This window comes from Miniopterus natalensis, chromosome 2 (genome assembly GCF_054644295.1).
Source record: "Miniopterus natalensis isolate mMinNat1 chromosome 2, mMinNat1.hap1, whole genome shotgun sequence".
In the NCBI taxonomy this organism is placed as follows: domain Eukaryota; kingdom Metazoa; phylum Chordata; class Mammalia; order Chiroptera; family Miniopteridae; genus Miniopterus; species Miniopterus natalensis.
Window position 1 is genome coordinate 83,248,952 of NC_142082.1, and position 27,442 is coordinate 83,276,393.

General features: G+C 35.3%; 1 protein-coding gene across 1 annotated transcript in view; it reads right to left on the reverse strand.

The window, feature by feature from the left end:
* SGCG (sarcoglycan gamma) overlaps window positions 1–26,881 on the reverse strand; it is a 116,360-nt gene extending 89,479 nt beyond the window's left edge. The window contains exons 1-3 of the mRNA XM_016199527.1: window positions 26,794–26,881; window positions 9,745–9,939; window positions 3,941–4,042 (exon numbers count right to left, since the gene is read on the reverse strand). Of these exons, the coding sequence (XP_016055013.1) occupies window positions 3,941–4,042; window positions 9,745–9,939 (297 nt within the window). The 5' untranslated portion in view covers window positions 26,794–26,881. The remainder of the gene's footprint in view (window positions 1–3,940; window positions 4,043–9,744; window positions 9,940–26,793) is intronic.
* Window positions 26,882–27,442: the final 561 nt, after the last annotated feature.

Here is a 27,442-nt window from a genome sequence, read left to right on the forward strand (position 1 = left end):
GAAGTGGAATCACTGAACGTAAGGCAGTTCCATTTTTAATTTTTTAGGAACTTCCACACTGTTTTCCATAGTGGTTGTACCAATCTGCATTCCCATCAACAGTGCACAAGGATTCCCTTTTCTCTACATCTTTGCCAACATTTGTTGTTTGTTGATTTATTGATGATAGCCATTCTGACACGTGTGAAGTGATATCTCCTTGTGGTTTTTATTTGCATTTCTCTGATGATTAATGATATTGAGAAACTTATCATATGTTTATTGGCCATCTATGTCTTCCCTGAAGTGTCTGTCCAGGTCTTCTGCGTACTTTTTAATAGGGTTGTTTGTTTTTCTGGTTAAGTTGTCTGAGTTCTTACAAATTTTGAAAATTAACCCTTTACTACATGTATCATTGGCAAATATGTTCTTCCATTCATTAAGTTGCCCTTTTGTCTTGTTGATAATTTCCTTTGTTGTGCAAAAACTTTTTAATTTGATGTGATTCCAATTTTCTTCTTTTGTTTCCCTAGCCTGAGGAGATATAGCAGGAAAAATATTGCTAAGAGAAATGTCTGAGATTTTCACTACAACTTTCTTTTCATTAGTTTTAGTATAGCATACCTTTTTTATCCTCACCCTGGGATATGTTTATTGATTTTAAAGAGAAAGGAAGGGAGAGAGAGAGAGAGAGAGAAACATCAATGTGAGAGAGAAATATCAGTTGCTTCCTGTGTGCACCCTGACCAGGGTTCGAACTTAGGTGCCCTGACTGGGAATCTAACCTGCAACCTTTTTTTTGGGTGGGTGGGTATGGGATGATGCTCCAGCCACCCAGCCACCTGTCCAGGGCAGTATAGCATATCTTTTAAAAATTATTTTACTCTTAACCTATTTGTGTCTTTATAGGTAAGGTGGATTTTTGTAGGTGGCATATAGTTAGTATTGCTTTTTAATTCAATATGACAACCTCCGGCTTTCAATCGGGGTGTTTAGACCATTTATATTTGATGTGATTATTGCTATGGCTTGTTTTAAATCTACCAATGTGCTATTTGTTTTCTATTTATTCCATTTGCTCTCCGTGTCCTTTGTTGGCTTCCTTTTGGATTGAGTACAATTTATGGTTTTATTTAATCTCCTTTGTTGACATATTGGTTATACTTTGTGTTTACTTTAGGATTTATACTATACATTTTTTAATTTAGCATTGTCTGTCTTCAAGTAAATTTATGCCAATTCATGTATGATTTAAGAACATTATAACAGTACCTCCATGTTTTTCTCTCATGGTCTTTGTTTCATTGTGGTCATAAATTTTATTTCTATCCTTGTAAACCCCAAAATACTTTTTTAAATTTTTTCTGCTTTAGTAGTCAAGTATCTTCTAAAATGTTTAAAAGAATAAAAAGTATTATTTTTGTTTACCCACACATTTACATTTCTGATATTTTTTATTCCTTTGTGAAGATCCATATTTCCATCTGATATCATATTCCTTCTGCATAAAGTAGTTCCCTTAATATTTCTTGTAGTGCCAGTCTGCTAAAATAACTTTTTTCATCTTTAGAAAGTCTGAAAAAAGATTTCATTTTTGGCTTTGTTTTGTAAAGATATTTTTGGTAGGCATAGAATTCTAGGTTGTCTGGGTTTTGTTTCAGTACTTTGAAGTTGGTGCTTCAGTGTCTTCTGGTTTGAACTATTCCTGACTAGAAGTCTTCCATTCCTCTGCTTCGTCCTCCCTCCCCCCCCCCCCCGCCCCCTTGGCTGCTTGAAGATTTTCTCTTTATCTTTAGTTTTAAGGAATTTAATTATGATGCGTCTTTATGTAGTTTTCTTCTTCTTTTGTTTGGGGTTCATTAAGTATGTTTGATCTGTAGTTTTAAGGTTTTCATCACACTTGGAGAAAAAAATCACACTTTTTCCACCCCAAATAATATTTGTCCTTTCTTTCCTCTACCCTCCTTCAAAGATTCCAATTACAAATATATAAGACCCCTTCACATTGTCCCTCAGTTCACTGATACTCTTAATTTTTTCCTCTTTGTTTCTTTTTCTCTCATTTTGGTTCATATCTATTGCTATATCTTAAAATTCAATAATCTTCTGTAGTGTTCAGTCTGTTGTTAATATATTAATTCCACCAATTGACTTAAAAAAAAATTCCAGGTGTTATACTTTCCATCTCTAGAATATTAATTTGTGGAGTTTTTTCCCTGTCTTTCCATTTTTCATGTCTCTCCTTAACATGTTCATGCTTTCCTTGACCTTTGTGCCAGATGGAATATAGTCTTCTTAAGAAGCTTTGTTCTGGGGCACACTAAGTCACTTGGAAAAAGTATGATACTTTCAAGTCTTCCTGTTAAGCTTTGTTATATGGTACCAGATCAGAATTTATTCTAGTGCTGATCTTGTGCCACCTCTGAGCCAATACGTTTTTGAGTATTCTACCCAATGCCCCACGACTTATGAAATTTTTCCTCTCTGACTGTGGAAATATAAGCTATTTCCAAACTTCTGTGAACTTTCTCCTTCTGTTCCCACTGAGTGGTTATTTTCTCGATCTTCCTCACACACACATGCACTGATAAGTACTTACATATAGGCTCAGTGTGGATGTTAAGATTTCAACATATTGACATTCAGCCCATAGCAAAACTCATTATTTTATACATTTTTTCAAGGTTTTTAGTTGGTTATTGAGAAAGAGTAAATCTATCCTCTATTATTCCTGCCCTGTCTTATCTGTTTTGATTTTATAATTTGTTCTTTTGATGAAAGCTCTGTGATCCAGGAGATCGAATTTCCCCAGCACGGGGCATGCAAGAAGCAGCCGATCAATGACTGTCTCATCATTGATGTTCTATCCCTCTCTCCCTCTCCTTTCCTCTCTCTGAAATCAATAAAAAAGAATATAAAAAAAAATAAAATAAACAGATTTACCTCCTTGAGATTCTTAACTGTGCTTTTCCAGTCATTTTCAGTGATCATTTTTACTTAGTTGGAAGTTAATTCTCTTTTTTTGTAATGTTTTATTAGATAAGTTTACCTTATGTGGTTTGAAGTTTTAGTCTCAAGCTCCCCACATGGATTATTTTAAGTTCTACACTTACCCAGCCTGTCTAAAGGCTTTAGCATTGTTTCAATTTAGACACCAAGGTCTCTCAGCTTTATGATGGTGGCTCAGGGCTCCTGTCCTCAGTGATATTCAAGTCCTGGTCTGGCATTTTTGTGGGTCCCCACAGGCATGCAACTTTATTCAAGCTTGGTACATTATAGTTGAATGAAGTTTTAACATTTTATTTAACTAATACCACCTAATGGGTAATCTAGCAAAATGTTTAGCTCTACTACAAAGTCCATAGTATCACATGGGAAAAATAGAACATATTACAAAAATTGTTTGACTATATTTTGTGCTTGGCTCTACTTGTTATAAATTTCATAGAGGTAAATGAATATAATACTGAGGCAGATTTACTTTTAAACTCACGCAATTATTTAATGGTGATGTTTAATCTCTTAATGGAAAATCCGACAGGATCACAATCAGTATAATTAGTATAATTATTACAGAACATACCACTATGACAATAATTTATTTCTAAGCTTTTCAGGTAAATCTTAAATGCCTTGAAAGAAGCTTATTTAAATTACTTGCACTAATGGAAAGAAGTGTAAATTATTTTTTATAAAGGTTTTAATTACCAAACTTTATTTTATTATGGTCTAAATGACTGAGGCCACCAAATTCAGATTTGAAGTGCATGAAAATGGAGCATTTTTAGAATGTAATACCAGAAATAAATTCCATAGCCTTATGGCCAAGCCTTTTATATAGAGTGTATCATGAATGTGTGCACATGTATAATTTTAAGAACCCTCCTCTGAAATTTCTCTGCTTAACCATTGTTGTTTTTCATAAAACACAAATGATTTAAATGTTTAATCATTGTCTTACCACTCTGGAGTGTATTTCTTTGGCATATAATGGGAATAAAAATTCCGATTCCCCTTCCAAGCGAAGCCCATCTTTTGTAACACGTAAGTGACCCATTCCTGTCTGTTAAAAAGATGAGACAATAGAGACTTTCTTTTAGTGTAAGCTTAAATTACATATGCATTTGCATGAATTTCCTATCAACACTTTTCTGTATTTCTCTCAAATGCTTTATTTAAAACTTTAGTTGTTTTTATTCAATATACAGTATTTTATTGTTTTGTGTAAATACAAAGACCTATTTAGGAACTACATATAAGGTTTCTTTACCATAAACACCCAAGAGCTCACCACCACGTAAAAAAAAACAATTATACCATTACTATTTAAAATTTTTAAAAATTATGATGCAATAAAATGGACTCTTTTGAGGTGTACAGTTCTATGAATTTTAACACATGTAACCACCAACATAATCAGAATACAGAACAGTTCTATCACCACCACCCCCCAAATATAAATACTTCTTGAATGAAGGTTTCAAGTGTATCATGTAAGTTCACAAAATAGCCAAATTTATTGAACATTTCTTAACTGAAAAGCAATATAGGAGGATGTGGAGATCTGTTCAAGGTGTCTGCTCTTGAGGAGTTTCCAGTGTTGAAGAATTATCAGAAAGGATAGAAGGCTTAATTCTGGAGATCACATATCACCATCATGCTATTAAAACTTGTGGACATTTAAAAACTTAATTTCCTTTGTATTCTCAGCACCATTCAATACTGGATCTGTTTCTCCTTGAAATACCATCCTCATTTGATTTCCATGATCCCATGCTCTCCTAGCTTTTCTCCTACTTCAGGAAACACTTTTTTCCCCCTATTACACATTTATCTTCCTCTGCCCAGCCTCAACAGCCAGCTTTCTCAAGCTCAATCTTAGGCCCTTTCCTGGTGTTCTCTCTCTGGCCACATCCTTGGCTTTCACTACATCTCAGTACGGAAAATGCACCCATTTTTATTTGCAGTTAAGCATCACTGGTCTGAGCTCCATACCCACATATGTGGTTGCTAGTCTGTCCTCCCCTTTTGAATGTCTCGAAAGCACCTAAATTCAACACATTGAGTCTTGATTTTCCCTCTCTTCCCCCAGGATAGACATGGATTAAAAAAACGGGGTGAGCAGAAGAGTTGAGAGAATGAAACAAAGACATTAAGAGACATTTTCTACAGTGACAGGTGATTTCCAGGACAGAGATGTGTTACTGTGAACTGATGCCATGGACTCCTCTGCTTGACAATCCCCATTAAGAAGAACCAAATTCAATCTGTGATTACATACTCTACTTGGTTCTCTGTCTGAGAACCATCTTTATGGTACTCTTCCCATAGTTAGGTTTGGGAGCAGTGGTTTTTGCACTGCTTGATGGAAGCCCTTCATGCTGCTGGGCTTGGGCCAACTCCCGCCACAGGCAGGGGAGCCCTCTGGAGTCTTACAGATGTGATTCAGTTGCAGTTGGTTTGAAGAAAGTGCTCAAAGTCTCAAAAGTTGATAGCCTCTCACGGGATCCAACCATGCATTTGTAAAGACTGGTTTACAAAATTAAACCAACATTATAAGATTCATCACCTGTGGATAAATAGTGTAAGCCCTGGCAGTTGTTGCTTTTTCTTCTTGTACAGTAAAACCTGGATATAATGTACTAATTCAGGTGAAGGGTGTCTGTTAAAGCTGAAAGTCCATTATATAGTAAAGTAGATTTTCTGAACATATATGATAAAAAAATTGACAAATTTGTTAGTTTACCTGTTTTTACTTATGTAGATATGTTGGTGTAATTAAAATTAAGTATGTATGAAAAGTTTAATTTCACAGAAAAGCTTTCTATATGTATTACTGTAATTTTAAATTTATACTGAATAGGTCTAGTAAACGCTTGCATTCAAAAGTCACCGCCAGTAAACAAGTACATATGACTGGGGCATGGCTTAGTGCACATGGAAGCATCCACCTGCAGGCTTTCAAACTGCTACAGAAAGTCACACCAAGAGACAACAGAACCAATTATTGAGAGTAATGCAGTGTGATCATGTGCTAATCATCACTGAACATTTTTTATGAGTGGTCACTCTTGGATTTAAATATGTAGACTATAGCTGCAGATGTGTAATATTTAAGTTGGCAAAATTACTATAGTTTATTTTTCCCCAACATATGGCCTATTCACTAAAATTTATTAAAAATAACAGTGAAGAGGATTAAAGATGGGGGTGGACTGAGTGGAAGCTACACTGACACTCTCCCAGGACCTAACCGGACTTACAACTAAAATATTAAAAAACCATCCTGAATAATCAACTGAAACTGAAGACGAGCTGGAGAGCACCCTCATAACCAAGGAGGAAAAGTGGAGACCTCATAGAGACTGGTAGGAAGTGTAGAGGTGCAGGAGGGCTGGCTGGACTCCCACGGGCAGCAGCAGCTGAAGGTCCAGAGGGATATGTCAGCTGTGGAGGGTTCCCACTGAGGACTCTGGGGCCTAAACCCTAAGCTAGGCTCCCTAGCCAAGACCACCAGAACTGAGAAAGGTGCCCACATAACAACTGGCTGTGAAAAGCAGCTGGGTTTCTGTCTGCCAGGGAGAGACAGCTGGAAATGCAGGCACCCTCTTAAAGAGCCAAAGCACAAAGTTTTGTGTGTAGCCACTCACCTTGGGCTCCAGCAGAGGGAGGGCAGAGTGGACTGGAGCTGTGTGAGGAGAATCTAGGGTTGTGGGCTCTGGAGATTGAGATCAGAAGGCACCCATCTAGATTCCTGTGCTGAGTCATTCTCCTGTACTGCTGAGGACAACTTTCTCAGGCAGACAATTTGCTGCTTTTGCCTGAGGGGGAAGCAATTGCCCCACCCTGCTGGAAAACCTCTTGCCCTACCCGGAGGAGTTTCTACAGCCTCAGGCTAATTAAGAGAATCAGATTAACCAGCCTAAACACAGAGGCAGACCTCAGAGCGCTTTGAGTATTTGCCTAATCTGCTTCGGGACTTGGGCCTTGGAAAAGCAGACTTTGGTACGCATCTTGTTCCTGTCCAAATTCACCCAGCCCCAGCAAGGGAGAACTCAAGCCGAGGGTTGTTATCTCTCCAAACAGGGTACTCAGGGCCAGTCACAAACTGCATCTGACATTGTTCTGCACCAGAGATAGTCCAAAAGGACTGAGAGATCTACTTAATACATAGAAACAAACACAAACAGGCAGACATAATGGGGAGACAAAAAAAACAAGCCCCAAATGAAAGAACAAGCGAAGTCTCCAGAAAAAAAAACTAAATGAAATGGAGATAAGCAATCTATCAGATATAGAGTTCAGAATACTGATTGTAAGGATGCTCAACAGATCACTTGCTGAAGAGGCTAAGAGTGGGCTCTCTAGTCATCAGTTTCAGCTGAGCCCAGCCTTCCAGCCATCCTTGCACTGGCACCAGATATGTGAATGAAGTAATCTTGGACCTTTTGAAAGAGTTCCAATTCCAGTGGATTATGTCTGAGTGGCTTCAATTGGCATTATGGGGAACAGAAGAATTGCCCAGCTGAGCCCCGCCCCCTTTCTTGACCTACAAAATCAAAAGTTATGATAAAATGCATTTTGTTTTAAGCTCTTGTTTTTTGCAGTGATATGTTTTGCAGCAATAGATCTCTGGAACACTTCTTGAAGGCAGGGTTTAACCATATCTGTTCTTCCTTCTTGGTTTAATGCCTGATATACAAAAGTGCTTATTACATGGTTGTTGAACTGTTAAATGATCTGTTTGTAGGGAAAAATCAGAAGTTCAGTCAATAAATTCAATATCATCAAGATCCTACATTACACCATATTGTCAGTTTAATGCTTATGTGACATCTCAACACTGGGTTTCCTTGCACCATTTGGTGTCAATTCTAACATGATTGCTCTATCATTCATTCATTTGGGGGAGAGGGGCACAAATCAAGCAAGTGATTAATTCAGTCAGCTGATCTGGAACCTTAATTACATCTGCAAAGTCCCTTCACCTCTGCTATATAAGGTAACCTAATCCCATCACTTTTGACACATTCTCTTGGCTAGCAGCAAATCACAGGTACTGCCCACACTCAAGGAAAGGGGATTACACAGAACAACACCAGGGGTGGAGGTCATGGAAAAAGCCTTCTTAGAATTTTGCCTACCACAGCACAGACCAGGTAGTTTAAAAAAAGTGAAATAAAGATATTTAAAAGTATAAAGACATTTTAGTAATTGTCATTATTATCATCAAATTTTATTTTCATAATACAGTCTAGATTACTATAAAATACCCAAGATGACAAAAGTAAGTTAATGAATCTTGATCCTCCCAAATAAGACATGATGGAGCTCAGTCACTGGTGCAAGGGACTATTAAAATCTGGCTGTCCCCTGCCTACACAGGGTCATGAGATGGCTTCCTCTTTCTCCCAGGCCCTTCTGAGGGTCTTCTTGCCAGTAAATCTTCTCTTAGCATTCTGCTAACTGAGGGGCCAACCACAGGTTGATGCAGGGCCTTCTAGTCAGGAGGCTTCCCTGAAAGGTCCCATAGCTTATAATTTGAGGAGTTCACCCTTGATTCAGTCTCCAAAAAATGTTAAAATAAGATATTTTAAATTTAGACATAAAATGCAGGTGATGTAGCAAACATGCATACCATATGTTGTGCTGAATTCAGAAAGAGAAGCTGTCCAATGGAACTAAACACTATTGTTATACTGTAAAAATATTGTTGTACATTTTAAAGAAGAAATCACAACTTAAATATATTTATATATAATATTTATATATAATTTATAATAATAATTTATAATATATGTGTATATTAAATATTTAAATACATTTATATTAAAATATATTAAATATATTATCACACATTTCAAGCTATATTTTGATTGGATTGGTATTTTACCTCTTTGAATGTGTGAAGATATAAATATTTATTTATTATATCAACAAAAGAAACAATGTGTCTACTGCCTATAGAATTGTAACAGGAAAGAAATAATTGCATAGAAGGTGAAGGATACTAATTAATAGGAAGCATTTCAGACCAGATGCTACAATTATTGTTCTTGGAAAGAGACCATGCCTATATCACACTTTTAAGATGAATGTGAGGAGCAGATTAACCTACCTGTGATGTCTACTGCAGCATTTTTTTCTCACTGTAACTATCTTATATTCTATATTCTATAAATATTTTTTTCAAAAAATACACAAAATATTGTTAGAGCATGTAAAATTAACTAGCTATCTTGGAAACATGAGGTTGTTTAAAAAATATGAATTCCTTAGGACTAGTGATAGTTTATTAAATGTTGAAGTGTGGACATGAATTTATTGCATATCAGCATGGAGCATTTTAAAATATGAGAAAGTAGCATCTGAATGGGGTAAATATTTATAAATTAATGAGATTAGAAAAACATGCTATAAAATGTTACCAATTAATGAATTAATCATTAAGCAATCATGATTCAATCAACCATAAACTCAAGATTATTACAATTTCCCCCATGTAAAGATAATTATTAATAAAAAATTATAACAAAACCCAACAAAGTATATAGTTCACACTGACATGATTTAAAAGGGTAAAAAAGGAAAATGTTATATGTATTTTTGCTACTTAAAATTCTGATACAGATAGGAAACAAACATTAATTACATTAAAGGAGGCTTCTACCAATACAATATTGATGAAGTGATGGCACAAACATAACAAGAACATGCCTACCAGCAATAAATAAATATATAAAAGAAAAAGAAAAAAATACTTACTGGGGAAAACCACATCACTTTAAGAATCCAAACTGCAAGAGCAAAATTCACAAGAAGGATGATCAGTAAAAGAAGAACAAATAAGTAGAGGCAACGCTTTCTCCAGCCGTAAATGCCAATTTTGTAGTCATACTGGTTCTCTGGCCTCTCTATGTGGGTGCCTTCTGTGGCTGTAGTGTACTGTTCACGTACCATCTGTATCGGGGTGGGATCAAGGTGTGGGAAGAGGGGAAGAGGAACAAAGGGAGAGAGAAAGAGAGGGAGGAGGGCAGGATAGAAGGAGTGAGAGTGAGGGAGACCAGGAGAGGAGGGACAGACCAAAAAAAGGAACTCATTTGTGAACACCGATTTACTATGAGTCCAACAAAATATTTTTTATCCCAATAACAAATTTCCAAAATTAATGATTTTTTAAACAAGAATTAAATATTACTTTAAAACAGGTCACTAGAGTTCAACCACAGAATATTTAATTTTTCATGCAAAGTATTTTAGATTTGACATACTCATTTCAAGTCCAATGGCCATATTTTCAGATTTTAATCAGTAAATTCAATATATATACAGCTTTCAAAATTCTGCAGGGTTAAACCTGTAATTGAATAATCAACCTAAAATAATCAAGTTATCAAGTTCTTAGAAAATTCAGTGGGAGGAAAATCAAGCTGGTACCTACAAGTCTAAAAAATAGAATCCAGCCCTGGCTGGTGTGGCTCAGTCATTAGAGCATCGGCCTTCAGACCAAAGGGTTGTGGCTGTGATCTCCGCCCTGGTAGGAGCGAGCGTGGGAGGTAACCAATCAATGTATCACTCTCACATGGATGTTTCTCTCTCTCTGTCCCCTTCCCTCCCTTTCACTCTCTCTAAAAATCAATGGAGGATCAACCCATTCACCAAGAGGTCATCCATTTGATTCCCAGTCAGGGCACACGAGTGGGTTGCAGGCTCAGTCCCCAGTAGGGGGAGTGCAGGAGGCAGCCAATCAATGTTGATTCTCTCCCATGGATATTTCTCTCTCTCTCACTTGCTCCCTTCCCCTCTCTCTAAAAAATCAATAAAAACATATTTTTAAAAAACCAATGGAAAAAATTAAATAAATAAATAAATCCAATTATTCAATTTTATGTCAAATAATTAGTCTTTCTTCAGCTACCAAATTACCCAGAGTTAAAAAGACTCTTTATAAGATACCTACCACACTAACTTTTGTCTATAATTAAATTTCCAAGTATTGACTGACTCCAAGAAAAATTAAAACATGTATGCTTACAAATGTTTACAAATATTTCTTGTTTTAAGTAAGTGTTTTAGTAACAACTTCAACCCTCTGAGGAGATTATTAAAAATTACTCATTTTCCCCTTTATGCAAAGAAAAAAAGAAAGTGGTTTTAATATATAAAATTAAGACTAGAAATTATTAAAACTTTTCTGCTTGTAAATGTAGTAAAAAATAATGAATTAGAATATAAAATATTCTCCTCTGAGGTTTTTGTGTGCGTGCAAAAGTTATGCATGCATTTTTAGGACTGTTTTGGAGATATCCTTAGTTAAAATAAATCATGGTCTAAAATAATTATTTAAATCTCTTTCCATTTTAGCAATAGGCATTTTCTCATGTTCTGATTACATAAAATTTTGCTGTTCACACAGTATTTTTAAATACTCAGGACTGACAATTTATGTTATGCAAAACTTAAATGTTTAAAGATATCATAAGAGCATTATTAATTCATCTCTGAACTTGTTTGGTCTTCCTTATATGAGAATATCCACCACCATATGCACAGTTACTGCCACCAAAGTCACAGGAGTCATCCTCGCTTCTCTTTTCTCTTCAAGCTCCACATAAGCAGGTCTTATCAACTGTATCTTCAACTTACCTTGCAAATCTATCTAGTTCTCTCCATTTTCATTGCTATTGCACAACTTCAAGCCAGCAGGAACTCTCTCACCCGCACTGCTGCAAAGCCTTCCCTCATTCTTTCCCTCTAGTAACCATTCTCTACTCTCTAGCAAATGTGTAAAATGTAAGCTCCTATCACGCAATTGTTTCAAACTTTCCAATAGTTTTTCCCCACACTGAATATCCAAGTTCTTCCATCACCCACCAGACCCCACACAAAGGGCCTTTGCTTACCTCTTCGGCTTCATTTACTGCCACCTGCCTTTTCCTCACAGTTCTCCATCTACTCTTTAATAGACCAGGTTAACTCTCACCTCAGGACCTTTGTTCTGGACCTTCTCTCCATCTGAAACACTGCTGCTGCTTCTTAGCTTTCAGTAGCAGCTCACCTGTTATTTCTTCAAAGAAGCCTTCTCTGGACACTCAGTCACTATCCATCACATTACCCTATAATATTTATTTCAAAGTGCATGTCATCTGACATATGGTGTCAGATCCAGAATTTCTGTAAAGGACAGGATAAGAGACTGCTATTGGCTTGGAAAGAGTGGCAGGAGAATCTGAATTTAGAGCAAGTGCATTATTTTACAGTATTGCTCCAGATCAATAAAATGACAATTTTTTAAGAATCTGTGTAACACCCCCCCCACACACACACACACACACATTTCCAACTGCTACATATTTTTATTCCTATATATAGTTTCTCATTGCTGGTGTAACAGATTTATACAAACTTAATGGCTTAATGTAACACAGTTTTATTATCTTATAGTTTTAGGGATCAGAAGTCTGAAAATGGGTTTTTCAGAGCTAAAAATCAAAATATGAGCTGGGTTGCATTCCTTTTGAAGGGTTTAGAGGAGAATCTGTTCTTTCCCTTTTCTAGCCTCTGGAAGTTTCCTGGACTCCTTGACTCCAACCTTTATTTCTTTTGTCACATATCCTTCTCTGTCACATCTCCTGCCTCTCCCCATAAGGGCCCTTATGATTACATTAGGCCACCTGGGTATCCAGGACAATCTCCCCATCTCAAGAGCTAAAACATAGCCACATCTGCAAAAGTCCCTTTTACCATGTAAGGTTCTGGGAATTAGGGCAAGGACATATTTGGGGGCCATTATACTACCTAACCATAGAAGGCTTTTTTGTTCATACATAAAATTGAGAAAACTTTAATATCCATTTAATTTCATTTTATTGTGGTTTATAGGAAGGCTGATAGCAATTATGTTATGAGAGTAGCCCCTATCTCCCCCAAATTCAGCCTTGTGACCCTGTTTTGTTTATTTAATTGTTCACTTGCCCATTGACTCCCCCTCTTTAGAATGTAAATTCCATGTAACTCTTATTCATTGCTGTTTCCTTAAAATAGTTCAACTGAGAAATAATAGGCACACAATAAAAGTCTTGAATGAATGAATGAATGAATGAATGAATGAATGAATGAATGAATGAACAAGTAAATGAAAAAACTGTTGACAATGACAAACACTGAGCCAGGAATGATGCTATAAAATGAGTCTAGATAGATTGTGTAAGTTCTCAGAGGTATTAAATAAAATGTTCTCTGATTCATGAATATGGGTAAGCCATTAAGGAAAGACTCAGTACTCTTGATCTAAGTCCAACACTCTTCTTAAACATGGATTGTAGATAAGGAGCTAATCCCTTGCAGGCTAATTGGAGAAAAATAAAATATGCTGTTTATGTTAAAGTATTTTCAGAAATGGCATTCTGGGAAGAGAATTAATAATATATAAATGTGAGGTTGCCAGTATTTTAAATATTGAAAGAATGCTAATGAAGATAAACTACAAGGTTAGAAAAAGTCTTAAAGGGGCAAGCCACCAGCCAGTGGTAGCTGGAGGACCGTGACTATGTTTTTATTCCCACATGCCCCCACAAACAGCAGGTGCCTCACAAAACCCTGGAGCCACAGCCCCATTTCTCCATTCATTTTTAGAGCAAAACTCCTCCAGTGAGTTGACTACACTCATTGTCTCTCTAGTTCCAAGTTCTCCGTTCTTTCTAGAACTCAGTTCTAAACAAGCTTTCACAACTACACTCCATTGAACTTGCTCTTGAAAGCTCATCAATGACCTCCATGTTGATAAAGAAAATGTGCACTCACATGTCCTAGGGTCAGCATTGACCAAATAGTCATCACCTCCTCCTTGAAACACTGTTTTGGCTTGGATTCCAGAAACCCCACTTGGCTTTCTTCTCACCGCAAGGGCTGCTACTTCTCGTCCTCATTTGCTGCTTCCTCCTCACCTCTCTGCCCCAGGCTCAGCCCTTGGACATCTCCTTTTTCTATGTATTTACCCCTAATTTCGGAGGCATCTTTAAATTGAGGTCTTCCCAGTGTATATTCCTAACACAGATTCACCTTGCACTCAAGACTTCTATACCCAATTGGGAATCTCACACTTCATGTCCCAAACTGTGGCCTTACTCCCCACTTGCTCCTTGTTAAAATTTTCCCATCTCACTAAATGGCAACTCCATAAAACCTTTTACAGTTTTCTATTTCACTCAGAACAAAACCCAAAATCCCTACCTTAACTGGCACGGCAGATCCTATCTTCATTTGTGATCCCTCTCCCCCTTCTACCTTTTTCTCCAGTCACGCTGGTCTTATCCATGTATACTCCAAGTGTAACCCACCTCAGGGGCTTTGTAGTTACAATTCCCTCTACATGGAAGTTCTCCCAGATAAGTGCATGGCTCCCCCTTTACATTACTGAACTCTCTGCTCAAAGGTCATTTATCATTGGAGCTCTCCCTGACCATCTTATATAATGACACCCCCACTTACAACACAGCATAACTCTCTATGCTTCTGTCTGCTTAATTTTTTGCCATAGCACTTATCACATTACATACTTCACATTTTACTTATTTATTTTATTGTACATGCTCTCCACACCTCATATAAACCCTTAACTGTTTTGTTATTTGTTGTATCTGCAGCAACAAGAAGAGTACCTGACACATAGTATGTGCTTGATAAATATTTGCTGAATAAATTAAACACAAATGAGTGGAAAAATACTCAGATAATGTTATTTAAATTTAAATGTGCAACAAGTAATAAAATACATTGAGAGTTAGTTACTTCAGAGTTTCTTCAACTGTTTATAATTTCGTAAGTTGAAACTCACTCAAAATGGAGTATGGTTAGTGCGATTGGTCAGTTGTTTTCTGAGGAGACTAAGTAGGCTGTACTATAATCAGCTGTGGTTCTCCCAAAGAAGAGGATCTTAGCAAATGTGCTCTACTTAGTTTATAAATCACCCCATATCTGTTCTACAGAGGCATTTTGTTTATTATTCTTTTTTAACTACTTTATATTGGGTTCTTAATGCTGAAAAGCAGATATAAAACAGTTAAAAATGAAAATAAAAATTTATGTTGAAGGATATTTACTTTAGCATTATCATAATGGTGAAAAAGTGGAAACTAATTAAATGATGAAGGGGTAAATATTATAGTAGTTAATTTATTGGATTATTAGTTTTACAGAATTAAGTGTTTAAAAATCATATAATATCCTGGGGAAATGTTAAAATAGAGCATTAAATGAAGATAGAATATAGATATATTTAAATATATACCCATAGAAAAAAGATAGTAAATAAAATTTTAAATTGTCAATTTCAGCCTATAGTCTACCTTTTTATTTAAATTGAATTTCCCAAATATTTTCTGTGTTTTTACAGATTTACAGAATTATCCATATCTATCTCTATCATTTGATATATATATTTCTTTGGTAATAATAAAGTTAATAATAAATTCATCATATCCATCCTAACTTTATGACTACATTTAAGATGACCAAAATATTTCAAGAATAGTTTTGCTTTATCTTTTAGTCAAATTTCTCAGCACAGTGGTAAATAGATAGTAATTATGGGTTTCATCCAAAGCTACAATCACCGTAATTCTCACAATCACATATATCTCTGTTCTAAGTACAGACACACACGAGCACACATGAACACAAACACAAAAACATAGATTAAAAGGTAATCAAATTGTTCTTTCTTTTTTACATAAAAGGATAGACTTTTAAAATAAAATGTCAGACAAAAAATAAAAAACATGGAAAACTCTGCCATTTAAAAAAGTTCCTTACAGGCCTTCTCCCTTGTGGTTCGTGTTAAGAGTGTGAAGTGTGTGCTCTGGGATAAGAACACACATTTATTATTTTAAAAACCTCAAAAAATCTTTAAAAATCTTTTAAAAACCACCCCCCAAAATTACAAAATGTCCACATCTCCCTGCCAGAGACTTTTTTCCCCTTCCTTTTCATAAAATAACCTGGAGAAGTACCTGCCTATGGCCCCACAGAAGCTCCAAAAAGGAACCAAGAGACAAAGGCTTTCTCACTGTCTGGAACTGACACCACCAATCTCTTTCCCAGCCAGCAGCCAAGAGCCAGCATCAGGGATCGATTCCATTCTGTGGCTGTCTAGTAGTTTTTAATTCTGGTTGATTACTCTGAGGTGTAAATTCCAGGCTGGAATCCCCAGCCCAGAACACCAGAACTGAGAAAGGTGCTCACATAACATCTGGCTTTGAAAAGCGGTAGAGCTTCTGTCTGCCAAGGAGAGAGGAGAAAGCTGGAAATGGAGGCATTTTTCTTAAATGGCCAATGCACAAAATTTTGTGTGCAGGCACTCACCTTGGGCTCCCCCAGAGGAAGGGCAAAGTAAACTAGAGCTGTCTGAGGAAAATCTAGGGATGTTGGCCCTGGGGGTAGAGCTCAGAGGGGAGCCACCTGGATTCTTGTGCAGAATCATTCTCCCATACTGCAGAAGACAAATTTCTCTCACAGTTTTATCCTGGGGGGAAAACAATTGCCCCACACTGTGGGAAAGCCTCTTACCCCATTCTCTTGAGTTTATGCCTTGCTGTGCTCTACAGCATTAGGCACATTAAGATACTCAGAATAACAATCAGGCGGCAGGTAAAGGTGGATCACTGGGTGCTTGGAGTGTTTCTTTGATCTGTTTCTGGACACAGGGCTTGAAAAAGCAGACTTTGGTGTGCATTCTGGTCCTTTCCAAAATCACCTACCCTTAGCAGAAGGAGCTACAAGATGTGGATCACTGATAGTTCCAAACAGGGTACTCAAGGCCAGTTACAAACAGCGTCTGATATTAGACTGTACCAGAGAACCTCCAAAAAGACTGGGAGTCCTAGCAGATCCACCTAATACATAGAAACAAATGCAAAAAAAACAAAATGGGGAAACAAAAACTCAAGCCCCGAATGAAAGAACAAAAAATTTTCCAGAATAAGATCTAAATGAAATGGAGATAAACAATCTATCAGGTATACAGTTAAAAATACTAATCATAGGGATGCTCAACAGCATGAGGAAAGAAATGGAAGCTATAAAGGAGATTGAGAGTGACATTAAAAAAAAAAAGAATACCTTTGAAGGAATAAATACCAGATTAGGGGAAGTTGAGGATCAGAACAGCAAATTAGAAGACAGGGTAGAAAAAAATCACTCAATGAGAGATTCAAAAAAAAAACAATTAAAAAACTGGAGGACAGTTTAAGGGAGCTGTGGGACAACATGAAATGCAACAATATTAGCATCATAATAAAGCCATAAGATGAAGAAAGAGACCAAGGGATAGAAACCTGTTTGAGGAAATAATGGCAGAAAACTTCCCTAACCTGGTCAAGGAAAATGTCACACAAGATCAGGAGGCACAGAGAGTCCCAAGCAAGAAGAATTCCAAGAGGCCCATGCACAGACACATCATAATTAAAATGCCAAAAATTCAAGACAAAAAGAGACTATTAAAGGCAGCAAGAAAAAAGCAATCTGTTACCTACAAAGGAGCTCCCATAAGGCTGTGAGATGATTTCTCATCAGAAACTCTAGAGGACAGAAGGGAATGGCATGAAGTATTCAAAGTAATGAAAAGCAAGGATCTGAAACCAAGACTACTCTATCCAGCAAGGTTATCGTTCAAAATAGATGGTAAAATAAAGAGCTTCCCAGACCAAAAAAAAAAAGGCTAAAGGAGTTTATCACCACCAAACCATCATTGCAAGAAAAGCTAAAAGGATTGCTGTAATTATACAAAGAAATAGAGAAACATAGGCATAAACAATTAAAATTACAATAAATAAATATCTATTAATAATAACCTTAAGTTTAAATGATTTAATACTCAAAAGAAAAGACATAGGGTGCCTGAATGGATAAAAAAACATGACCCAAATATATGCTGTCTACAAGAGAGCCATCTCAGAACAAAACACTCACACAGGATGAAAATGAAGGGATAGAAAAATTTTTTACATACAAATAGAAACGAAAAAAAGCTGGAGTAGCAATTCTCATATCTGAAAAAATAAACTTCAAAATGAAGGCCATAACAAGAGACAATAAAGGTCATACTTAAAGGATTGATCCAACAATAGGCTATAACCCTGGTGAACACATATGCACCCAATATGGGCACAACTAAATATATTTAAAAAAAAAATTCTGGACGACTTTAAGGGAGAGATCAAAAGTGGTAGAGTCATAGTAGGGAACTTTAACACCTCATTGACTTCATTGGGTATACCTTCAAGAAAAAAATCAACAAGGAAACAGTCATTGTAAATGACACACTAGATCCAATGGATTAAATTGGCATTTACAGCACATTTCACCTCAAACCTGCAGAATTTACATTCTTCTCAAGCACACATTCGACATTCTCAAAGACAGACCACATTTTAAGACACAAAACAAGTCTTTACAAGTCCAAGAAAATTGAAATAATATCAAGCATCTTCTCAAATCACAGTGGCATGAATTAGAAATCAACAACAGTAAAAAAACTCAAAAATGTTCAAACAGATGGAGGCTAAATAGCATGCTATTAAACAATGAATGGATTACCAAAGAGATCAAGGGAGAAATCAAAACTTCCTGGGAACAAATGAAAATGAACACACGACAACCTTAAATCTCTGGGACACAGCAAAAGCAATCCTGAGAGGGAAATTCATAGCACTACAGGCCTTCCTCAAAAAACAAGAAAAACCTCTAATAAACTATCAAACCCTACCACCTAAAGACTAAGAAACAGAACAACAATAAGAGTGTAGAGTGATTAAAATGAAGGAAATAATAATTATTAGAGTGGAAATAAATGACATAGACATTAAAAAAAAATAAAAAAGATCAATGAAACCAAGAGCTGATTCTTTGAAAAGATAAACGAGATTGATGAACTGCTAGCCAGACTCATAAAGAAAGAGAGATGATCCAAATAAATAAAATAAGAAATGAAAGAGGCAAAGTAACAACCGACACCACAGAAATACAAAGGATTGTTGAACAACTATATTCCAACAAGCTGGACAGTGTGGATGAAATGGACAATTCCTAAAAAAATACAATCTTCCAAAACTGAATCAGGAAGAATTAGAGAATCTGTATTGGCCAATAATAGCTGAAGGAATTTAAGCAGTAGTAGAAAAACTTCCAGCAAACAAAGCCCTTGTCTAGATGGCTTCACAGAGGAGTTTTACCAAGTATTCAAAAAGAACTAACACCTATCCTTCTCAAACTATTCCAAAAAATTCAAGAGGAAGGAACACTTGCAAGCTCTTTTTTGTAAGGCTAGCATTATCTTAATTCCAAAAACAGATAAAGGCATTAGAAAGATAGAGAATTACAGGCCAATATCCCTGATGAACACAGATGTTAAAATCCTCAAGAAAAGATTAGCAAATAGGACCTAGCAATATATTTAAAAAATCATACATCACCTGGCTGGGCATGGCTCAGAAGTTCAACATCGATATAGGATCCAGGAGGTCGTGTTGCAATTCTAGGTTAGGGATTATGCCCAGGTTGTGGGCTTGATCCCTAGTCGGGGGCATATAGGAGGCAGCCATTCAATGACGACTTTCTCATCATTGATGTTTCAACCCTCTCTCTCCCTTTCACTTCCTCTCTGTAAAATCAATAAAGATATATTTAAAATAAATAAATAAAAATAAAAAATCCTACATCAAGACCAAGTGGGATTTATCCCAGGGATGCAAGTCTAGTACAATATTCCTAAATCAAAAAATGTGATACATCACATAAGCAAATTGAAAGACAAAAATCAATAGATGCAGAAGAAGTATTTAAAAATTCCAACACCCATTTTTGATAAAAACTCTCAGCAAAATAGGAATAGAGGGATCATACCTCAACATAATAAAAGCCATACATGACAAACCTACAGACAACATCATACTTAATGGGCAAAAACTAGAAACATTTCCCCTAAGAACAGGAACAAGACAAGGCTATCCACTTTCACCATTCTAATTCAATATAGTGCTGGAAGTCCTTGCCACAGTGATCAGACAAGAAAAAACAATAAAAGGCATTCAAATTGGAAAAGAGGAAGTAAAACTGTCATTATTAACAGATCACATGACATTGTACATAGAAAATCCTAAAGACTCTACCAAAAATCTACTAGATTTAATAAATAAATTTGGCAATGTAGCAGGATACAAAATTGACACCCAGAAATCAATGACATATCTATACACCAATAATGAACTTTCAGAAAGAGAAACTAAAAAAAAACTCATTTAACATTGTAAAACATTAAGATGATTATGAATAAACTTAACCAAGGAAGTAAAAGACCTATACCTGGAAAACTACAGGATGTTGAAAAAAGAGATAGAGGAATATATAAACAAGTGGAAGAAGAATACACTCTGTTCATGCATTGGCAGAATTTACATTATTAAAATGTCCATACTACCAAAAGCAAACTATAGATTCAATGCAATCCCTATTAAAATACCAACAGCATATTTCACAGGCTAGAACAAATATTCCAAAAATTTATATGGAACCAAAAAAGACCCTGAATAGCCACGGCAATCTTCAGAAAGAAGAACAAAGTTGGAGGGATCACAATATCAGATATCAAATTATACTACATAATCACTGAAATCAAAACAGGCTGGTACTGACACAAAAACAGGCATATAGATCAGTGGAACAGAACAGAGGACCCCAAAATAGACCCATGCTTATAATTATGCTCAATTAATATTTGACAAAGGAGGCAAGAGCATACAATGGAGTAAAGATAGCCTCTTCAATAAGTGGTGCTGGGAAAATTTGACAGGTACATGCAAAAAAATGAAACTAGACCACCAACTTATACCATACACAAGAATAAACTCAAAATGGATAAAAGATTTAAATTTAAGTCACAAAACCATAAAAATCTTAGAAGGAATCATAGGCAGTAAATTTAACTACTCTTGTAGCAGTATGTTTGCCAATACATCTCCTAGGGCAAGGTAAATGAGAAAATAAATGGGACCACATAAAAATAAAAAGGTTTTGCACTGCAAAAGAAACCACCAACAAAATAAAAAGGGAGCCCACTGTATGGGAGAACATATTTGCCAATGATATATCTGATAAAGGGGTTAATTTCAAAAATATATTAAGAACCCATACAACTTAACAAAAGAAAAATAATCCAATTAAAAATGGGCAAAAAACTTAAATAGACACTTCTTCAAAAAGGACATACAGATGGCCAAGAGACTTATGATAAAATGGTCAGTCACTAATCATCAGAGAGATGCAAATTAAAACTACGAAGATGTAGCACCTCAGACTTGCCAGAATGGCTACCATCAATAAATGAAATAACAAGTGCTGATGAGCATGGGGGTAAAATGAGAAACCTAATTCTCTGTTGGTGGGAATGCAGACTGGTGCAGCCACTATGGAAAACAGTATGGAATTTTCTCAAAATATAAAAAATGGAACTATCATTTGACCCAGTGATACCACTTCTAGGAATATAGCTTAAGAATCCCAAAACACCAATCAGAAAGAATATATGCACCCCTATATTCATAACAGCATTATTTACAATAGTTCAGATCTAGAAACAGCTCAAGGGCCAAATAGTAGATGAGCATATAAAAAAGCCATGATACACTTACATAGTGGAATACTACACAGGCATAAAAACAAAGATCTATTACCTTTGGGACAGCATGGGTGGAACTGAAGAGTATTATGCTAAGGGAAATAAGCCAGTCAGAAAGACAAGTATCACATGATCTCACTTATATGTGGATTCTAATGAACAAAATAAACTGAAGAACAAAATAGATCCAGAAACATGGAAGCATGGAACACACTGACGGATCTCAGAGGGAAGCAGAAAGGGGGAAGGAGGGTGGGAAGTAATTAGCCAAAGAACTTATATACATATATGCATGGGCCATGGATACAGACAATAGTGTGGTGAAGGTCTAGGATGTGGGGGTGGTTGTGTGGTGGAAGGGGTCAATGGGGGAATAAAAGGGGACATCTGTAATACTTTCAACAATAAAGGTAAATTAAAACAAAAAACAAAACAAAAGTGAGTTCAAAAGAAAAAAAAAAAGGAAGTAAAAAAGCAAGAAAAAAAAATGGGTGGGTTGACCTCGTCTGATTTTCTGTTCATATGATACCATACCTTCAACTTTGAGGGTACTATTTAATAAATAATATAGACATAAGAAATACCCAATTATAGTAGCAAAAAGAAAAAAGTAATTAAAAAGCAAGACATAGTTAAAGGCAACTTTGGGACAACATGAAATGTAACAACATCCACATCAAAGACATACCAGAAGGGGAAGAATGTGAGCAAGGATTAGAGAACTTGTTAAAAAAAAATAGTTACAGAAAACTTCCCTAACCTAGTGAAGAAAAAAGTCACACAAGTTCACAAAATACAGATCCCAATCAAGATGAACCCAATGAGACCCACACCAGCACACAATGTCATTAAAATGACAAATGTAAAACACAAAGAAAGAATCTTATAGGCAGCAAGAGTGAGACAGAAAGTTACCTACACAGGAACTCCAATTAGACTGTCAGCTTATTTCTCAGCAGAAACACTACAGGTCAGAAGGGATTGGCAGGACATATTCAAAGTTATGAAAAGCAGAAACCTGAATCCAGAAATTGGATACTATTGTATCCAGCAAGGCTATCATTTAGAACTGATGGTGAAATAAAGAGCTTCCCAGAAAAAAACAAACAAACAAAAAGGCTAAAGGAGTACATTATCTTGAAACCAGTACTTCAAGAAATATAATGAGACTGCTTTAAGAAAAAGAAGAAACTCATAGAGAGGAACATAGGTATAAAGAAAAAACACACACCAGTAAATAGATACCTATCAATAATAACCTTAAATGTAAATGGATTAAATGCTCCAATCGAAAGACATAGGGCAGCTGAATGGATAAGAAAACCTAACCCATATATACACTGTCTATAGAGACCAACCTCAGAGCAAATATCCACATAGACTGAAAGTGAAGGGGTGGAAAAATATTCTATGTAAATGGAAATAAAAAAGAAGCTGGAATAGCAATGCTCATATCTGACAAAATATACTTCAAAATGAAGGCCATAACATGAGACAAAGAAGGTCACTACATGATACTAAAGGGATAGAACCAACAAAAAAAATCACCCGTGTAAACATATATGCATCCAATATAGGCACACCTAAAAAAAAAAATTATACACACACACACACACACCTGTTGGAGGAGTTTAATGGAGAGATTGACAGCAATACAGCCATAGCAGGGGACTTTAATGCCCCAAAGACATCACTGGATAGATTTCCCAGACAAAAAATCAACAAGGAAACAGTGACCCTAAATGACACACTAGATCTGGTAGATTTAATTGATATTTACAGAACATTTCATCCCAAAGCTGCAGAATATATATTCTTCTTAAGAGTACATGGAACATTCTCAAAGATGGACCACGTGTTACCCACCAAATAAGTCTTAACAAATTCAAGAAGATTGAAATAATATCAAGCATCTTTTGGGAACACAATGGCATGACTAGAAATCAACTACAATAAAAACACTCAAAAACATTCAAATACATGGAGGTTAAATAGCATGTTAATAAATAATGAATGGGTTATCAATGAGATCAAGGAAGAAATAAAAGTGTTCCTAAAAACAAATGAAAATGAACACACAACTATGCAAAATCTATGGGACACAGCAAAAGCAGTCCTGAGATGGAAGTTCATAGCATTCCAGGCCTACTTCAAGAAACAAGAAAAACCTGTAATAAATTATCTAAGACTACAACTAAAAGAATTAGAAAGCGAACAACAAAAAAATCCCAGAGTAAGTAGAAGGAAGGAACTAGTAAATATCAGAGCAGAAAAAAAAAAGACATAGAGATTAATGAAACAATACAAAAGATCAATGAAACCAAGAGTTGGTTCTTTGAAAACATAAATAAGTTTGATGAACCTTTAGCCAGACTCATCAAAAAACAGAGACAGGACCCAAATAAATAAAATAAGAAATGAAAGAGGCTAAGTATAAACTGACATACAGAAATACAAAGACTTGTAAGAAAATACTATGAACAACTATATACCAACAAATTGGACAAAGAAACATACAATCTTCCAAAACTCAATCAGGAAGAATTAGAAAACCTAAATAGACCAATAACAACTAATGAAATTAAAACAGTAAACAAAAACTCCCAGCAAACAAAAGTCATGGACTGGATGGCTTCACAGGGGGGTTTTACCAAACATTCAAAGAATAACTAACACCTATTCTCCTCAAACTATTCCAAGATACTCAAGAGGAGTAAAGATTTCCAAGATCTCTTTATGACGCTAGCTTTACCTTTATCCTAATTCCAAAACCAGAGAAAGACACTACAAAGAAAAAATTACAAGCCAGTATCCCCGATGAACGTAGATGCTTAAAATACTCAACAAAATATTAGAAAATTGGATCCAGCAATATAGTAAAAAGATCAAACACCATCACTAAGTGAGATGTATTCCAGGGATGCAAGTCTGGTACAATAGTCATAAATCAATAAGTGTAATATATCATATAAACAAAAAAGGATAAAATCATATGATCCCATCAATAAATGCAGCAGAAACTTTCGACAAACATAGCATTCTTTTATGATAACTACTTTCAGCAGAGGAAATAGAGATCATAACTCAATATAATAAAGGCCATATATGACAAACCTACAGCCAACATCATACTCGATGGACTAAAACTAAAATCATTTCCCTTATTACAGGAACAAGACAGGGATGTCTGCTTTCACCACTCTTATTCAACAGCAGTCCTGGAAATCCTATCCATAGTAATCAGACAAGAAGGAAATTTAAAAAGCATTGAAATTGGAAAGGAGGAAGTAAAACTGTCATTATTTGCAGATAACACGATATTGTACATAGAAAACCCTAAGGACTCCACCAAAAAACCACTCGATTTAATAAATGAATTTGGTAAAGCAGCAGGATTCAAAATTAACATCCAGAAATCAATGGCATTTTTATACACCAATAATGAACTCTCAGAAAGAGAAACTAAAATAACAATCCCCATTTACCATCACAACAACAACAAAATAAGATACCTTGGAATAAATTTAACCAAGGAAATAACAGACCTGTTTTGAGAAAATTATAGGCCATTAAAACAGAAATAGAGAAAGATACAAACAAGTGGAAGCATATACTGGGTTCATGGGCTGAAAAAATTAACATCATTAAATGTTCAAACTACCCAAAGCAATCTACAGGTTCAATGCAATCCCAATTAAAATACCAGCAGGGTATTTCAACAAACTAGAACAAATAATTCAAAAATTATTATGGAACCAAAAAAGAAGCCAAATAGCGTCAACATTCTTAAGAAGAACAAAGTTGGTAGAATCATACTCAAGGCCAGTTTTTTGCTTCTTACTAGGAAACCACAGCAACGGAGGACATAGTTGAGAAGCAGAAAGGGCCTGCAATAAGCCAAGTGGAATAGGGAGCAGAAGAAAACCATAGGTTCTACAAAGTATGCAAAGTTAAACCAAATGGGCACCCACCCAATCATAATTTACTATTATTATTTGATTTTCATATTCAATATAATAGAAATTTAATTTAATAAATAGAAAGTATATTTTAAAAAGCATACTATGTAACAATTTTAATTTTAATTTCAGTATTTCAACTGCAAGCTTAGTCAACATTTCTTGGAAACTTGTATTTGTTAGACTTTGGAATTTGATATTTAAATATATTGAAATATTACTTTTCATTTGAGTTTGAAAGAAAACCTTAGATAAATTCTAGAACTTATAAAACCAACACCAACTAAACCACTAGTTTTGAAACTTCTTAAGTGTGCCTCTTTGTACTTACCTCCACAAAATGTTTCCAAGAAAATAAGCAAAAGATAAACAGTACATTTTGTAGTTCATTTTGTACTAGTGAGTTATTCTGCTGGCAAACCTTTCAGCCAGTTGAGTTATATTTTCCCTTATTATCTTTCTGTATGCCTTCCTTTAAAAACTTGTTTTTGGATTGCACCATATTAACTTAAGAAACACAAAGAAAGAACTGAACAACTTTAGTAAGCCACAGCATAGCACAAGTTTATCTTTTACCCTATTTACATTTATTTTTTGAGAAATATCTTATGAACAACAATTTATTTATTTCCATATTTGAGGAGAGAAATAGTCCTCCTTTTTTTCACTTCAAGAATAGTTGGGAAGCTGAAGTTGGTGTTTTGCTCATCCCCAATTTATCAAATGACTTGTACTTTTGTCCTCATTAATTTTAAGGCTTTTTAATGTCTATAACAAAACTATAGACAAAATGTAAAGCCAATGTAATTTCACCAAAAAGTTTTAGAGTAGAATTAGAAATAGTTGTTCTTAAAGATAATACCTTGTCTGGATTAATCACAGTATACAATTTAATGCTTGATAATATGTAAATTCTATCATGGTATTCTACAAGTTACAATATTAGGAATACAAATTATACTAAAAATACAGAGCATATTAGTAATCAGAATAATTTAGAAAAGATATAATAAGAAGTTAACTACCTTTTGCTGATATTTAATAATCATTTGAAATAAACTTACACATTTTTAATTTATTAATTATTATGACACCTATGAAGGAAAAAGATTAAGTCTTACCTTTATTTTTTTTTAAGTTGTACTTTGTAATTATATAAAATACAAGTTAAAAACAATTGCTTACCTTCGATGTATTAAAAATACACTTGTGAATTGACTACAACCAGCTCAAGCTCTATCAGAGACAAAATGTTTCAAACGTCCCATCACTTGCAGAATGAGAGTGAACGATTTAGACTTCACCAGTTATGCCTGGAAGAAAAGGCTCCAAGTATTTTGCCCTGTCTCATGTTTCATCTCCTCCTATTAGCAACAGGCGTGTATCTAATTTTACTCAGTGACATAAACAGCTCATAACAGCTTAACATTGTTTGGGCACCAGTTCCAGGACACAGCTCTAAGTGTGCCAAAAAAAAAAAAATCTTACAAAACCAACATTTAAGCCCTGAACCATGATAGTCTTATACAACTTTCTAAAATAAATTTTATCTCAAATGAATAGAAAAAGCTTCTCAGATAGTTTCCAGTAGAATCTAATGTTGATAAAATCTCCTGAAAAATCACTTCAGATTGCCATGCAACCTTTAGAATTTACAACTTTATTAGTATTAAATGTATACTGTTCTCACCCAGATAAGCTGTGTATCATATAATAGTCACTTATTAAAAATCACTTTATTTAAGCCTCTTTTTAACTGAAAAACTCTAATATTTGAGGAGAAAACCTTCAATAATGATAATAGTAAACAGAAGATAGACAAACTCTGTTATAA